The sequence below is a fragment of the Cebidichthys violaceus genome, unplaced genomic scaffold (assembly GCF_023349555.1).
Source record: "Cebidichthys violaceus isolate CVI_PGR_0920_01 unplaced genomic scaffold, fCebVio1.0.p SCAF_9, whole genome shotgun sequence".
Lineage (NCBI taxonomy): Eukaryota > Metazoa > Chordata > Actinopteri > Perciformes > Stichaeidae > Cebidichthys > Cebidichthys violaceus.
Window position 1 is genome coordinate 18,077,157 of NW_027176975.1, and position 17,237 is coordinate 18,094,393.

At 39.3% G+C, this 17,237-nt stretch overlaps 1 protein-coding gene across 1 annotated transcript in view; it reads left to right on the forward strand.

Moving 5' to 3' along the window:
- LOC137867561 (zinc finger matrin-type protein 4-like) overlaps window positions 1-17,237 on the forward strand; it is a 134,506-nt gene that overhangs the window by 83,600 nt on the left and 33,669 nt on the right. Inside the window, exon 5 of the mRNA XM_068704217.1 lies at window positions 8,473-8,694. Coding sequence (XP_068560318.1) covers window positions 8,473-8,694 — 222 coding nt within the window. The remainder of the gene's footprint in view (window positions 1-8,472; window positions 8,695-17,237) is intronic.

The following is a 17,237-nucleotide window of genomic DNA, read 5'->3' on the forward strand; positions in this document are numbered from 1 at the left end:
TGAGACTGGAGAGCCATCGAGCAAAAACATGATATCTCACCTTCAACGTAAACACATAGAACTGGTGGGCTGGGAGACAAATGGCCGGGACTCTCGGTCGTAAAGAATATTAAATCAGTGTGATTACACTTCGCTGGAGGAGGATACTGTACGGTGATGTCGCACTGATGATGATAAATGAGCTTTGCTAAGGTCTTGTAATCATGGACCTTTAATTCCTGAGCATTTGCAAAAAAAATATTTTCTCTTGCCTGCTTCGCATTTTTTTTTCTTCACTCTCAACTTCTGAAGAGATTTCATTAAAAACATCCAAAAATCATCTACATTTCCCTTCATTATTTATCATTTACATTTATCTTAAAGGTGCAGCTAGATACAACTAAACAGCGAGCTGACACTCACTAAAAAGTTAAACGAAACACAAGTACTGAGGCCATCTTGCTTTTGACCATATCCATAAAAATCACCTTTCTAAAACAGTGTTTCATCCTCTGTGTCCTGCTGTTATGACAGAAATATCTGAGCTCACTGTGCCCCCTTGATGGGATGTTTGCCTTTGAATCTGTAGGGCTCATAGGAAATAGTGTTTGTTAAAACCTCTTGGAGCCGAGCGCCCCCGCCGGTGGGGGCGGAGCATGCATCCAAAAATGAATCCACTCATAACGTGCGCTCATCAGTAACGAATATAATGATGCCGCGTACCTGCTCAAACTGCAGCTCCTGCGCTACAAAGTCATCTCAGCTGTTTGTACACACTCCAAACACAACATATGACAAAGCTACGTATAATACCAAGTAACACAATCAATATAGCGCCCCCTAGGCAGTCCCACTCGCCACATTTATGCCAATAACATTTTGAAAAATTAATTCAATGCTAACACCCGTTAGCTCCGGAGATCGCTAGCGACCAAGACAATCGCAGCCATTTTGTCACATTCCGCTACAACACAGCCTCGCAGTTTTACTTACAAAACAAAGCCATCATCATAATCCACATAATCAATCACATCATAAACCAGCTCCTTACTTTGAGATGTTCTGCAGCAAAAAAAAATAAATAATCCGTTCATGTTTAGTATCTATCTGCGTAGCTCATCCGTCTCTGCCTGGATTCAAAGCTGGCGCTGCCGTCGTGTGCCTCGTGTCCCTTGTGTGCCTGCTAGCGGAAGGGGCAGGGTTATACGTCTCAGCAAATCGGATTTGAGAAATTTGACACTCGGGTAGCTTTTATTTTATGATTGGCTAACGGATTCTGTCATTCAAAGTCACGTTAGGTTGTTTCAACAGAGCAGGCTGTGACGCGTCTATGGAATGTTCATTGGGTCAAATCGGCCCTTCACACAGGCTGTAAGGCACTGGAAGAGAAAAAAACTGGAATTCAGACGATAAAATCCCATGGATGACAAACATTAAGAGTCTCAGAGAGGATCCAGGCTCTCAAAATGATGCCAAACTGCTGCATATGGATAGATTGAACACTATTAGTGATAAAAGAAGTGAAATATATAATTATATAGTATATATATATATATATATATATACTATATATTTTGGTTGATGACCTTGTTTGACCTCTCCGTACTAGATCAAGATGTACTAGATAAAGCTTCACTTTATCAAAGTAAAAATTTGTTTAGAGACCCTCAACATACAGTTGTGGTCAAAAGTTTACATACACTTGGAAAGAACATAATGTCATGGCTCTCTTGAGTTTCCCCGTTATTTCTACAGCTCTGATTTTTCTCTGATAGAGTGATTGGAACAGATACTTCTTTGTCACAAAAAACATTCATGAAGTTTGGTTCTTTCATGACTTTATTATGGGTTAACAGAAAAAGTGATCAAATCTGCTGGGTCAAAAATATACATACAGCAGTGCTAATATTTGGTTACATGTCCCTTGGTCATTTTCACTTCAATTAGGCGCTTTTGGTAGCCATCCACAAGCTTCTGGCAAGCTTCTCGTTGAATCTTTGACCACTCCTCTTGACAGAATTGGTGCAGTTCAGTTAAATTTGATGGCTTTCTGACATGGACTTGTTCTTTCAGCATTGTCCACATGTTCTCAATGGGATTTAAGTCAGGACTTTGGGAAGGCCATTCTAAAACCCTAATTCTAGCCTGATTTAGCCATTCCATTACCACTTTTGATGTGCGTTTGGGGTCATTGTCCTGTTGGAACACACAACTGCGCCCAAGACCCAACCTTCGGGCTGATGATTTTAGGTTATCTTGAAGAATTTGAAGGTAATCATCCTTCTTCATTATCCCATTTACTCTCTGTAAAGCACCAGTTCCATTGGCAGCAAAACAGCCCCACAGCATAATACTACCACCACCGTGCTTGACGGTAGGCATGGTGTTCTTGGGGTTAAAGGCCTCACCTTTTCTCCTCCAAACATATTGCTGGGCATTGTGGCCAAACAGCTCGATTTTTGTTTCGTCTGACCACAGAACTTTCCTCCAGATGGTCTTATCTTTGTCCATGTGATCAGCAGCAAACTTCAGTCGAGCCTTAAGGTGGCGCTTTTGGAGCAAGGGCTTCCTTCTTGCACGGCAGCCTCTCAGTCCATGGAGATGCAAAACATGCTTGACTGTGGACACTGACACCTGTGTTCCAGCAGCTTCTAATTCTTGGCAGATCTGCTTTTTGGTGGTTCTCGGTTGACTCTTCACCCTCCTGACCAATTTTCTCTCAGCAGCAGGTGATAGCTTGCGTTTTCTTCCTGATCGTGGCAGTGACAAAACAGTGCCATGCACTTTATACTTACAAACAATTGTTTGCACTGTTGCTCTTGGGACCTGCAGCTGCTTTGAAATGGCTCCAAGTGACTTTCCTGACTTGTTCAAGTCAATGATTCGCTTTTTCAGATCCATGCTGAGCTCCTTTGACTTTCCCATTGTAGCGTTTGTGGGCGTTTGTATCCAATGAGCCCTATTTAAATGGCCTCAGAGAAGTCACCAGTTGTAGTCACTCATAATCACTCACAAGAAGTTAAGAGGCCATGCTATGAAGCTCATTTCATTGACACAACTTTCTAAGTCACCAAAATTGCTAATTCATGTTGCTGTATGTATATTTTTGACCCAGCAGATTTTGTCTCTTTTTCTGTTAACCCATAATAAAGTCATGAAAGAACCAAACTTCATGAATGTTTTTTGTAACAAAGAAGTATCTGTTCCAATCACTCTATCAGAGAAAAATCAGAGTTGTAGAAATAACTGGAAACTCAAGAGAGCCATGACATTATGTTCTTTACAAGTGTATGTAAACTTTTGACCACAACTGTATAGTTCTATGATCTGGGAGAGCTGGAAAGCTTGTAGCTACATGATTTCTAATAAAGAAATATCCTGAAATTGCTTTTTTTTTCATTCGAAAATTAGAATTTTCAATTTGTGCTGTGTTACATCTTAATCTACAGTACTCTTAACCAGTAACATATATACTGATATTTACACATATCAACACATCTCACAAGTGTTAGGGTTATTTTACTACCAAAAGTAATAAAATAGCCCTTACAGTTGCAACGCTACACTTATTATTGTATGAGTATGCTATTTTCGAGCTGAGGGCCTAAAAATCGGTCTAGGCTCCAAGAGGTTAAAGCAGCTTCAATAAAAGTTTTGAGGCCTAAGAAACATAAATTAGCAGCATTTGAAATAAGAATCGGAATTTTGCGGGAGTCAGAGTTCACATGTTTATTTTATACCAGACTCCTTTGCACTGTAAAATATCATAGTATTAAATAAACCCTTATTTTATCATTAACTCAGTTTAATTGTATGTCTTTCGTACTTTTAAGTTTACATTTTCAGAACACAGAATTCTGTCTTGTTTCTGAAGAATGAGTGGTTTTTGAAGCGTTTAAGTGTCTTAAAAGACTACAAAACGTCATCACACCAAACACTAGTCCTTTAGCTTTGTACACATGACATCTATGTCACTTCTGTCCATCCTGATCGAGGGATCCTCCTCTGTTGCTCTCCTTAAGGTCTCTTCCTTTTTTCTCCCCATTAAAGGGTATTTTGGGGGAGATCTTCCTGTTCTGATGTGAGGGTCCTGGGACAGAGGATGTCGCATGTGTACAGATTGTAAAGACCTCTGAGGCAAATTTGTGATTTTGGGCTGTACAAAATAAATTGAATTGAATTTGTGGCGACGGGAAGTCATTCGACCAAAGTGTAGTTTGTTTATAGCCTTGCGTTAGCCTTTTACATCTGACAATATTTTAGTATTTACGCTTCAAAAATCATAACGGTGGGTGTTTAACTGTGAAGATTATCTTGGTCAACAAAACATGTTAGTACCATAAACTTGTGTTTGCTATATCGCATATTTTCCGCAGTTATCTAAAATCCAAATGGGAAAATCCCATTGGCTTTTTGTTTAGGGAACCAGTGAGATGCTAACTTCTGGGGTGGCCTACAACTCTATAAAGAAAGATACAAGATGAAGTGTCTTTTAATGAGGAATTACATGGTCTTCTCTCTGATCAAAATTATAACAATGCAGACAATGATGTAGATTGGTGTGCACTTCAGACACTCCATACTGTTCGTCATGCGAAGCTAAAATTATTACACCAAATCACAGATGAAACATCAAAGTTAATATGACCAAAAGTGAAGCTTGGTTGCTAACTGACTGGATACAGCATTAACATTATAGATTAATTTAGAAATCTGAATTACTTTAACTTGGAGTAAATACAAAATCTTCGTTAACACAAAGCCCAAACTTTTTGTTAATGTTAAATTAATACAAAAATTATATATTTTTGTTTCCTTGAAATTTTGACTTTTCCCAACTTTGTCTTATATACACTGCTTGGGAAAGGTTCTGTTCCAAGGCAGTATTTTTAGTTATTTGTGGAGTTTTGTGAGTTTTTCTTACTTCTGGAACAGAACCTGGAAGTTTTGGTTTCACTTTGGCTATCTATAAAAATGATATGTCTGATTCTGCTGCATTGACAGAATGTTGAGCACTGAGATCACCCACCTGATTTGAATGTCATTCATTATTTAATTATTTGTCAAAGCTGTTGTGAAGTTAATTCTTATTGTTGCATATTTCATGTAAAAAACGTTTGGGCTAACTCAAGTGATTTTTACCGTGGCCATGGTAAAGACTGTGATAGGACTGTGTATATACGCTGTTTTTTGAGTGAAAATGGCTGTTTGACAAAGGTAAAAAAGAGGACAAAATAGCCATTTGACTCTTTTATATCTATGTCATGTCGATGTGTCTTTGGGCAAGACACTTAACCCCAAATTGCTCCAGTAGACTGTGCCTGCGGTGTACGAATGAATGGCTAGATAGCCCTGATAGAAAGGTGGCACTTTGCATGGTAGCCGTCATCAGAGTATGAATGGGTGTGAATGGGTGATTGATGTGTAGTGTTAAAGCGCTTTGAGTGGTCGGAAGACTACAAAGACGCTATACAAGTACAAGTCCATTAACCGTCCTTTTACCAAAGGACACAGATCTTATTACCGGTGTCAAGAATGTGTTCCATTTGAATAATAGCTTTGCAAAGTTAGTACAGTAAACTCAGGTCATTTCAGAGAACACTGTGTGTGTCTGAACAAATCCACAAGGACTGAGTGAGGGGATTTAGTTTTTGCTCTGAGACTGAAGCAATCGTTCACAGAATTATTTGCAAAGATGCCAGTGTTGACAGGAAGTGTAATGAGTTAAATGTTTCTAAATGGGTAGATTGGGACTTTATTTGCCTTGGCTTAGCATTAGCTTTGGGACTTTATTAGACTTAGCTTAGCATTAGCTTTGGGATTTTATTAGACTTAGCTTAGCATTAGCTTTGGGACTTTATTAGACTTAGCTTAGCATTAGTTTAGCGTCTCATTTCTTTGAATTAGATACATTTAAATGTATGGCATTTCTACAAAGCTAGGTTAGCTCGTTCCCCTCTGCTCTCAGTCCTTATGCTAATCTCCTGCAGGCACTAGCTCCATGGTCAGCTCGATATTATTGTATTGCTTTGAGCAGTGATCTGTGAATTGAAATCAATGCTGAAGTTCAAGTGGCAAAAAAAAATGAGACATCCTTGCTTCGAAGCAGTCATTTTAAAGTGTCGTCAAATGAATATGCAAGTGGTACAACTGCATCATCTGTCTATTGTTTTGTTATATTATTATCTCTGTCAGGTGAGCATAATAGTGATCATGACAAGTTATATATTTACTTTTAATTTGATTCACAATATGGTAAAATGTGACAAGAATAAGTCACGCCTCTTTTATCTGTCACGTGTGTTGAAAAGACTTCTGTAAAGGATACACCCGTGCATCCTCACTCATAGCTTCTCTGGCAGGACTCCTCTCTCCTCCAGGTCACAGGAAGGAGAACTAAGGAAATGAGGAGACAAGGAGGCACCAAATAGAGAAATGTGAAGAGCAGCAACAACGGCACTTCTAATAATGCTAATAGTAAAAAGCAGCACACAGAAAGTACACTATGAAGTCAACATGTTGCTAGGAAACAATAATTGTCTCCCTTTGGTTCCTTGTCATCTCCAGAAACAGTAAATATTTCACCTGCTTTGAGGTTTCCACAGCCTTTAAATTCTCAGCCAAGAGCTGTGCTTTCAGGTTATGTCTCCCGTGCCAGAAGTGTCTAAACAGCCCTGATTGTCGTCCATATACAGTAAGCTACCAACTATAGTTTTCTCACTGAAAAGAGCTCCTTCAATCTGAAGCGTAGTGGGTAGGCTGGCTGTATGATGGCTAGTTTGAGTCCTTAAATTGCTGACGTATGTGGAGAATGCGCACCCCAAGCTGCTTTTCTTTGCGCAAGGCATTGAATCCAAAAAACAGCTCATGGGCTTCTTTTCTGCAGCTGATCCCTGACTTTCTTGCAATGGGGACTACAGGGATTAAATTAGATATGACAGTTGACATTGGGCTAATATTTGGAGTGGTCACCCTATAACCATAGATTAAAATCCTACATAACAGCCAGTTGCCATGGATGAGAGCATCAACCAAGTGCTGAATGTAAACACATAATGCAAATTCAAACTGTGCTTCAGCTCTGAATCACTTCAGGCTGAACTCACAGAAAGTAAAATGCTGACAGTTGAGGTTCTGTTCATTCTCTCTCCCCGATGTTTTTCACTCGAGTTGCCACTTTGGAATGTTGACTGGTGTAATGGAACGTAATTGGACAGCACTAAATGTTGACTCAGGGTGGGCCGAGCACTCGAGGGTTAAAACTGATTAGGTTGATTGCGCGTTTTGCATCGGGGAGTGCTCGGCGCAACGCGGCACTTGTTCGGGGTTAATGCCGTCATCCATGCATGAAGGCCCAAGTGGGCAGCCACGAGGAGAGTAGGCTCTTTAATCCGTTTGCCAAGTAGAATTTAGGTTTTCCTCTTCAGGCATTTATTGGAGATAACGGCTTGTTATTCAGGGGGGGCTGCGGAAGCAGAGCCGCTGTCATTGCTACATTGTTGCTGATCAGAGCCCATTAAAGCCCTTCCATTGTGTTCTGTCTGCTCGCTACAAATTTCCACTTTCAAAAAGTTAGCTTGTATGTAGTCTGCATTCTTGGTAAATGTAGTAAAACTATTTTATTCTTCTGCAGTTTTTTCTGCATAGAGAATTTAGATGTTGCCCCCTTCCTCAATTTCCATTGTGACCATTTTGGGCCAAAATAACACTGTCTGTCATATACATATTTCCATTGCAATAATTTTCTTATATGTATAATATAAATTCAGAGTGAAATATATGGAATGCCATTTTATTCAATATTAAACACATATATGTATAAATATGGTTAACTTATGAAATAAATATTTACTGAATTAGTGAGGCAATAAATTAATAAATATATATATACAATGTAAATATTATATACATATAATATAGTTCAATAATTAAATAGGTTTTCATTTCAAAAAAGCTAGTTAAAGACTGCTTTTATTTATTTTGTGGAATTTTGATTTCCTGATGACACATTTATTTTAATTGCTGTTATTATTTGCATCTGTTATATTCAAATACATTTATTGAAATTATCTCAAATATTCAGACCAAAGCAACAAGACAAGAATGAGATCGCGCCATTCTATTCAATATTGAATCAATAATTATGTGAGATAGCCACGCCCCATTCAATTGAATATTATATATATGGATTTATATTTACCTATATTTGTAGATTTATTGCTTCATTAATTTATTTAAGAATTTATTTCGAAGCTATGTTTATTCTTTACTTTCGTATTTACGTATTTATCTATATATTTTATATTGAATAAAATGGTACTCTGGAAGTTACTCACATGATGCAAGGTGAAAAGACAGCATACATTAGCAAGATGATACAGTAGATGATAAGCACTTCGTCGATAAATGTAACAAGTCACATGTTTCTTCTTTTGAACCAGTAAAAACACTGCAGAACCTCAATTCTATGTTTTTTTTTTTTTTTTCCTTTAGAGGCATCCCCCAGTCCTGTAAAGAGCTCCCCAGAAACGTCTCCCATGACCTCCCCGCGACAGCGCCGCGACTCAGACCGGTACTGCCAGCTATGCAACGCCTGGTTCAACAACCCTGGCATGGCTCAGCAACATTATGATGGCAAAAAGCACAAGAAAAATGCTGCTCGAGCAGACCTGCTGGAGCAGTTGGGGAAGACCCTGGACATGGGAGAGATGAAAGGTAGGGAGCACTCAATTTGCATATTCTGACACAGCACATTTTCAATACCATCAATCAATACATATAACAAATCACAGTACTGATTTTTTTTTAAATTGTTTTTATTTTGTGATATGAAGCGCTCATGGAATTTGGTTGAAATTCTACTCTTTCATTATACTGTTAGACTGCAAGGTGGCAACTCAAACACGGGACTTTAACCCAGTAGAGACCTGTTAATGTCCAGTGGGAAACCAAAAGTCAAAGTCGTGTTAGCTACTTAACTTCAACGCCATGTAATGTAACTAGAGTTATCAAACAAATGCACTTATTTTAACCCAAACCACAATCTTTTACTTAACCTAACAAAGTAGTGTTGTTGCCTCAGAATCTAAGATAAGCCAATGAGTAGCTAGTGCATTAAAAAGTGCCCGTATGTGTCGAGTCTGGAATGAGAACAGGTTGTGTGTCCAAGTGCCGATGGCCCTGTGTCAGACTCACACTTGTGTAGAGTGACATGATGGAGCAGCCATGGCATGGTGTTAAGTTATGATACAGAGCCCTATTGACCCCATGGCTTCTTCTTCTTTCTTTATAATGTACTTCAATGGACTGGGGGAAAGCCATTCATTAATATAAAATTATCTTCAATTAGCAGGCCGGCTGAAGCTGAAGCGTCCTTGAGCAAGACCCTGACAACCTACTGGCTCCTCTGATGTTAAAGTTTAATTTCTACCAACCTAAACTACACACAACTTTATTGAATAATTACCTGTTATACAAGAATACAAAATAGACAATCAGAAGATTGAATATTCACTTTGAACAATCAAACACTAAATTATTTAACGCAGCTGCACTTGGTCTGCTGAATCTGATGAAGATCAAGAAATCCAAACATTGTTACTGTCAAAGATTTATAATAATTATTGGGAACCCCTCACTATTTTATATAAACTTTATGTTTGGGGTTTTACTACCTATAATTTACCGGTACAGGTTCATTCGTATGAGTTTGGGAATTGAGCATTTCTAAAAAACTTTAAAGCAGTTTATAACTGACATTGAACAGCACATGAACATAGAGCTTTATTTGACAAAGGAAGCCATTGTTTCTCAAATGTTGTGTAAAGAGAACTAGCCATGCAATAATTAAAAAAAAAAAAAATGTCTACAGCTGTGGATGTTTTAGATGAGAGCATTGAGACTGAACCAAAACAGTAAAGTTGGTTTGCTGAAAGACATTAAAATGCTTAATTATAATTAAATAAACAATGCATGTACAATGTAAAAGGAGTCTGTCTTCACGACAAGACTCCTTTTACATTGTACATGGATTGTTTATTTGACGAAAAAAAATCGTGCAGCTTTTAGGATCAAACACTGATGTTCATTGTATGACTGCAACCTCACCCACCTCGGATGGTATCTGCTGATTGAATGGCCGTTATCAGCGGTTATGAGCCTTATAGATATGGGTTAGAAGGGGCCCGCTTGACCTATTAGTCAGTTCAGAAGGCTGTTGTTATCTAATCAGATGGTAGATTACCAATACGAATACAGGAAGAAGACGTCAACCTTTAGTGGCTGCAGTAGTTATGACTGGAGCGAAGGAAGAACACAGAGCAGAGAGAAGGTTGGGGTGGATGTATCGGTAAAACAAACGCAGGACTTTCACCCACGAGACTGCTGTTCGTGTCCTGTATGAAACTAAATAGGAAAATTTACTAATTTTGCTGTACTTTTGTTACGTAAGTTACATATTTAACTAACACCATTTAATTTACATAACAATGCACTTATTTTAAACCAAACCAGAAACTTTTCCTGAACCTAACCAAGTGGTTTTGGGCAGTCGGAAGCATTAGAACAGCAGCGATACCCAAAGAAACGCTCAATCAATCGGTTATAGCATTCAAAATGGGTGGCAACCTTTAGTATTTGGCCACTTGTTTGCTGTCAGAGAAGAGGTAGAATGTTATGTTAAGGAAGTTTAAGTGGTAATTATTGTTATCACTTGTCAGACACTGTAGTCAATAATGTGATATTGTGTAATATTGATCAGCAGCATTAGCCTACATTTGAAGAGAACTCTGATCATCTGTAAGTCCTCTACTGGTAGCCCTCTAGACTAAAGCTGTCAGCTTGACCCCTTCTGGAGTTTTTCAGCGTGTCACAAGCTGTTAATTTTACAGAGGAGGATGGGAGAACGTTCTTGCTTATCCTCTCCCGGTCACAATATGTCAATAGCAATTACACAAAATGGTTCCAGGCGGTGGCGGGCCGGCTGCCAGAAGAGCAGAGGGAGCCCAGAGGTGTTATAGAGTGTATTGACGCGTGATCACACCGAATGGGCAAAACAAGTCTTGACAGCTGATTGGACACGGAACCCTAACTTCAGGCCTGATTGGTTCTTTATGCCTAAAGGTGTGCGCTGGCTGGTTGAGGGCAAATTGGACGGCTGCAGTCAGTTCAGCTTTGTCATGTTGGCTATTTAGGTTTTGAGAACATGTCTATTTCAGGTTCAGAACATTTGGTCCATGGTTTGGCAGCATCACTACTAATCACTGTAATTAAATTTAGGATAGTTATAATAAACATGATAATGATAAACTGTAAGTGTGTATATATATATATATATATATATATATATATATATATATATATATATATATATATGTATGTATATATATATATATATATATATATCATAAAATTAATAGGTTGTAGGTTTTTTAATAATACGTTGTCATTTTGTGTAACCTGGGATGTTGCTGAAGTTTTTAGAAAATCAGAGGAATTATTTACATTAAAGTCCTCCAGCAGTAAGGGTAGGAAAGCGATAATATTCTCTGGCAAACATTCAGGCCAAACCCTGCAGGATTCCTGTAAAACATTGCTGTAAGTGTGCAGCATCCAGTCTATTCGAGCATTTCAGTTGGCAGAGATTTGTTACGTTAGAGCAAGACGAGAACATCGATCAGATCTAGAATCAATATCTGTTTTGTAATTTTGGCTAATTTTGACTCATACCAATGTAAGTACACATTATCATAAAGTCGTTGACAACTTAAATTATAAATGCTTCTTTAACAGTTGATATTTGTGACTAAAAAAGCAACAATTAAAGGCACAATGAGTAGGATTGGTCGGTTGCGGTCTGTAAACACAACATTTAAAGCTGGCCCCTCCCCCACAGCATCACAGTGGTCACTACGGGTCTTGTTAGCGGGTGGAAACACAACATTCACTCTCAGTTTGGAATAGCTTTTTCTCCTTGGAGTTTCACCTTTGCTTTGTCTTGGGCATTGTGCTGTCAATTTTGTAGCTTAATCTTTGATGCTTGCTTACAATCTGGAACCTGGTAGATACGGTCTCTATTGAGGTCGACGTCCAGAAATGTCCGGAACACAACAACATGAAAACAAAAAAAGGCAAGGTCTCTGCTGATACAGACCAGGCCACACACTTCTAGTAGAGGAAATATATGTATATGTGTATGAGTTGTATGAATTGTACATTGTATTTTTGAAAACTCTACTCGTCTTGCCTTTAAAGTTAAAGTTCATAGAAAAAGCATTTAAGTTGAACTACTGTCTGTCATTTGATTGACAACATAAGAAACAATGCCACTACTGTCATCAGATTTTGATAGGAACAGACTGATTGGTACACAGAAATATGGCATATCATGAAATCACCTTCTTTTTTTCCATCAGAGCCCCCCCCCCCCCCCCCATTTTAAACAAGTGAAAAGAGCACATGGAAACAATACAATACAAATACAAGAATCTCTAATGTAAAATATACTGTTCCAAAAAATACAAGGATGGTCATTGTTATGTTCTTTTTCCCATTGGTTTTCTATATAATATAAATAAATCAGATACGATTCTGTTATCATTTCCTAAAGGTATTAATCCCAATAACAGAATGAGTAGAGATTAGGTGTAAAGGACAGTTAGTGGTGTTGTTGGAAAGAAAACTGTGAGTTGAAATGAAATGAAACCCCCTGAGCCTCACTGTGGCTTCATTGTAAAGTCATGAGCACTTCCCTGCAGACAGGTTGTCACTCTGCACCAATAGCTCCCCTCAGCCTCCCTATCTTAACTTAAAGCCACCCCTATCTTTGGCTCAATCTCTTTTGCACCGTGCCTGTTTTGCACTGTGTGTAAGGAGGAGATGGAACCGCCAACATCAACACAGTCATTATGGGGAGGCTGAAAATGTCAGCGTGCTAGCTGCACCATTCAGCACTTGGGTTAATTAGCGTTTCTCTCCGGCGATTATCAATTAGTAATGAAGTGGCAAATCATCCTATCAGACAAAAACCAGCGCTGTGAGCCCTGTAGAGAGGAGGATGGGACCGCAGCCGGCGCATAGCAGGTGGCCAGACTGCTGCTGGAGAATGCATCCTCCACTTTCTCCTCGGAGCTCTTTTCTATGTTTCCTCATTTCATCTTTCTCGGCGCCCTCCTTCTTCTCTTCTCTTAGCCCGTTTCCTGCTTACCGTGCGCTTTCCCCTGACCTCCAGCGCCGTCGATGCACACTTCTCAACTCGCTAAGAAAATGTGCAGTCTGACTCTGAAGATGTGATGAAATATTCAACAGCTCCCATAAAGGAGGAGGTGCCGTCTGCATATTGTTGTTGTGTATACAGCACTGTGCAGCTATGGGAGAGAAAGAAATGAGAGGAGGGGGGGAGACAGAGTCGGAGCGTAGAGGCATGGGCAGGCCATTAGCACTCCACTGTTACTGTGTGTGAGTTGGAGAGACGAAGACTCTTCAGGGGTTAAATACACCTGCCAGCTCTTGCTGGATCATGATATAAAAAAAAACTTTAAAAGGAGGTCTTTAAAAGTTTTATAGTGCTCTGTACAGAAATTGTACATATGCATCCACCAAACTGTATGAGAAAATATGGCCTTACTTTGCAGCACACTGTAAAATTGATATAACTGCTCCACCTGTGCTGCTCCAAATGGCTTCAAGTCATTTTGGTCTAACTCACATTTTACTGCAAATAACTGTAGAGTGTGCAAAGGGTCATATACTCTCAGATCCAGAGTGCAATATTACGAAGTCTGATGCTCAGTCTGTTCAAAGCAAAATGTGTGGAGATGAGATGTTTAATTAACTGTAACAGTAAGGATTGTAATGTTTGCAATGTTGTACTGTAATGTGGTAGGTCCATTACGCCACTAATGTGGACGGATTGTGTAAGCACTTTTCCCTGGTTATCACCGCAGTGGATTTAAAAGGGATGATGGTGTCTTTTCCTTAAAGATAATTTCATTCTTTTATCCTGAAATTAAGACAAATGGGGAAATTTGACCTCAGAAGCAGCTTGTTTTATAGATATTATATTTCTTATAGAGATGCACTGATCAAACTGTTTTTCCTGATCCAATATCAGTGCTCTCTTTTCCCCATGTTTAAAATCTGTATCCCTGTGTGAAACTCATAAGCAATATTACGTTACTTAATAAGTTAACTTAAACGGTCCATCTACCCCCAACCTCCTCCCTACATGGACTTTATACTACGTCACCTGACCTCTTCCTTTGTTCCTGTCATAATTACTATGGTCACTAGAAGTTGCGGCCTAACAATGTTTAACCTACCGCTGCAGGAGCTCATTGCTATTACAGTTCTGACCAACCAGGAACCAGTAGCCATTTAAGACCAGTCCTCATTAAGAACTCCCTGTAAACTTGTAAGTGTGTTAATTTGCAGCAAATTTGAAATTACACAAATTCCAATATTGTCCACTGAATCTGGGTTTCTGCCGACTTCCTGAGCACCGGTCATTGTTTATAGTGCTGTTAGCAGAATGGAGCTGGTGTTGAGATTGTTTCATGACAGTGATGATCAAGAGGAGTTGTTGTGGACTCTCACTCTCAGGCCTGGTTAATGAGGGCACATGGTGCCATAGATGAATACAAAGGCATGATTAATCCGTTATTGTGCTGTATTGCACAGGAATATAATGGAAGTCCTATTAAAGGCTGAGACATCAGACATAGACTCTTTTATCTTGATACATTTAGTATCCATGTTGCTGTTAAGGGAAACAGGAGCTGTAGAATCTGCATATGTTCTGCTGAGTGCTACATTATCCCAGGTTTACCCTGATACCTGACAGTGACAGACAACCAGACATTGTAAGAGGCAAGCCAATAGGCAGCTCTGGTCATTGAATGGACCAACTGCTGTTTACAGAAAGGGTTAGTGTTTGACAGACGTCAGAAACTGTATTTGTGGTCTTAAGCTCAGCATTAATATTGAGTGTGACAATTATTTGACACACTTAAGTTTTATCTCATGAAGAGCTAAATTAGGTCTGCCACTTTCTGTGTAGTCTCTTGCAGTGAACACAGAATCATAAAGTATGCCTACATGCTGTCATTTCCCTTGTTTTATCATTGAGCAGTGTACTCACCTGCAGACTTGAGATACATTCACTAGTCAGAAAGGATAATATTTTATATTCAATAATGTGAAGTAGACAAGAATGCAGGGAAAACAAACTGAAGTGGTTACTGCATGTTCCCATTGGGAACATGCTAAATACTAGTTAAATACTAGTTGTGTTATATCAGGGGTGCCCAATACGTCAATTGCGATCGACTGGTTGATCGCGGAGGTAGTGCAGGTAGATCGCAAAAATTCTAAAAAATGAGATGTCCTCATGGCATTTGCCACTTGATTGACGTACATGGCAGCCAGTCTGAGATCACGTCTTTTCTAACACACGGGTCACCACGTATGCGCGGTCAACCGCAAAACTCCGGCGAGCTAATTAGTTAGCCTCCCAATTTATTTCTTCTACAGAAGCTAAAGCTGCAGCGCCGTGATTTGGGGAACTTCCAAAACCTCGCGTCAGAGCTGGAGACGCAACGGAAGCCGTGTGCGCAACTTGACAGTGCGCGCTACACAGAGCAGATTGACAAGCGTCTGTCAGAGTTTGACAAACGCTTTCAAGACTTTGCTCGAGCCAGTCGCTACATTTATGTGCTGCACATTTCGGGAAGATATTGAGGTGATTCAAAAATTACAACGCTGTTTCACCTGAACTCGTCTGGAGTGGAGGATGAGGTTTTGACACTACTGGCTGACATTCAACTGAAGTCCAGGGCTCATGGACAGTTTTGGAACTTACAGAGGAAAAGTACCCAAACATGAGGAAATGTGCTACCTTCTTGACTGCATTATTCGGCTCTACTTATTTATGTGAGTCAGCCTTTTCCCACATAATTAATATTAAGTCCAAAAACTGTTCCACCATGACTGATGATCATTTGAAGTCTGCTTGAGGCTGGCTACCAGCAGCTACTGTCCGGAACCCTGGTTGATTCCATTCAGTGCAAGTCATCAGAGTAAGGTATGACCAAACATGTACATAATTGTAAGGATTCATGCAAGGTACGCCAACATATATTGTAAATATAAAGTATACTCAGTGTGTGTGTGTGTGTGTGTGTGTGTGTGTGTGTGTGTGTACACACACACACACACACACACACACACACATATATGTATATATATATATATATATATATATATAAATAATTTTGAATGTAGGTAGATAATTTTAACTTGGTCATTTTAAAAGTAGTTCGCAAGCCAAAAAAGTGTGGGCACCCCTGTGTTATAGCATATGTTTATTTCAGTCTGAAGAAAATCTGCTGTGTGATTTTTTCATTTCTTTGCCTGAGTGGGAATGGTCATCTTTTTTCATTTTGTCTGTGACTGTCACAGTTGTAGATATTATGACCTGATGATTCAACCTGTGCTGGAAGTGCTCTAACTGTGTCTATGGTACAAATGCATGGGAGTTAATTCCAGAACCAGGAAGTCTCGAGTCTTGAGATTGGAAAGTCCTACAATTTAAAAATTTTGATTTTGAGATAAAAACAATTATTCGCTCAGCCATTGAATGAATTAGGATATTTTTCTGCTAGCTTCGCTGACAAAATGTGAAAATGAATCAGAATATGGGAAGAAAACATAAACTCACTTAACTTCCATGCTGTGACACAGCTGGTGTTTTCACTCCCATCCATTAACATGGCTGTCAAAACAACAGCGCCGCGCGTCGCTCGTTGGAACGGGCCCTGAAGATGGTTTGAGGCCGACAAAGTGCTTCTCCTGGTGAGGCAGCTCCTCTTGAGTGCAGGGAGAAAGCCCTTCACATGGAGAGAGGCAAGATAATTTGTTCTTTTTAAATGTGCAACAAGAACATTTCACACATGCTCTACAGTACATTAACGCTGTACTTACTCAGTTTCTTTACAACTAAATAAAAGTATAATTGTACCTGCATATGCATATGTTTACGATGCCCTTTTTTGGCAAGAACTAGCCTTTCAACACATTTTCACTCCCAGCTTGTGACATATTGACGATTGGTCAGTGGGCCATAGGTTCTCCTCCAGCGTTAGTTTTGGATGTGGCAGGGACGGCTTGTTAGTTTTCACTCGTTACATGCACAGTGTCTTTTCAATATGAACTTCCATCTTCACGGGAAGTTAGGTTTAGGTCACAAAACCTTTTCTTTTAGG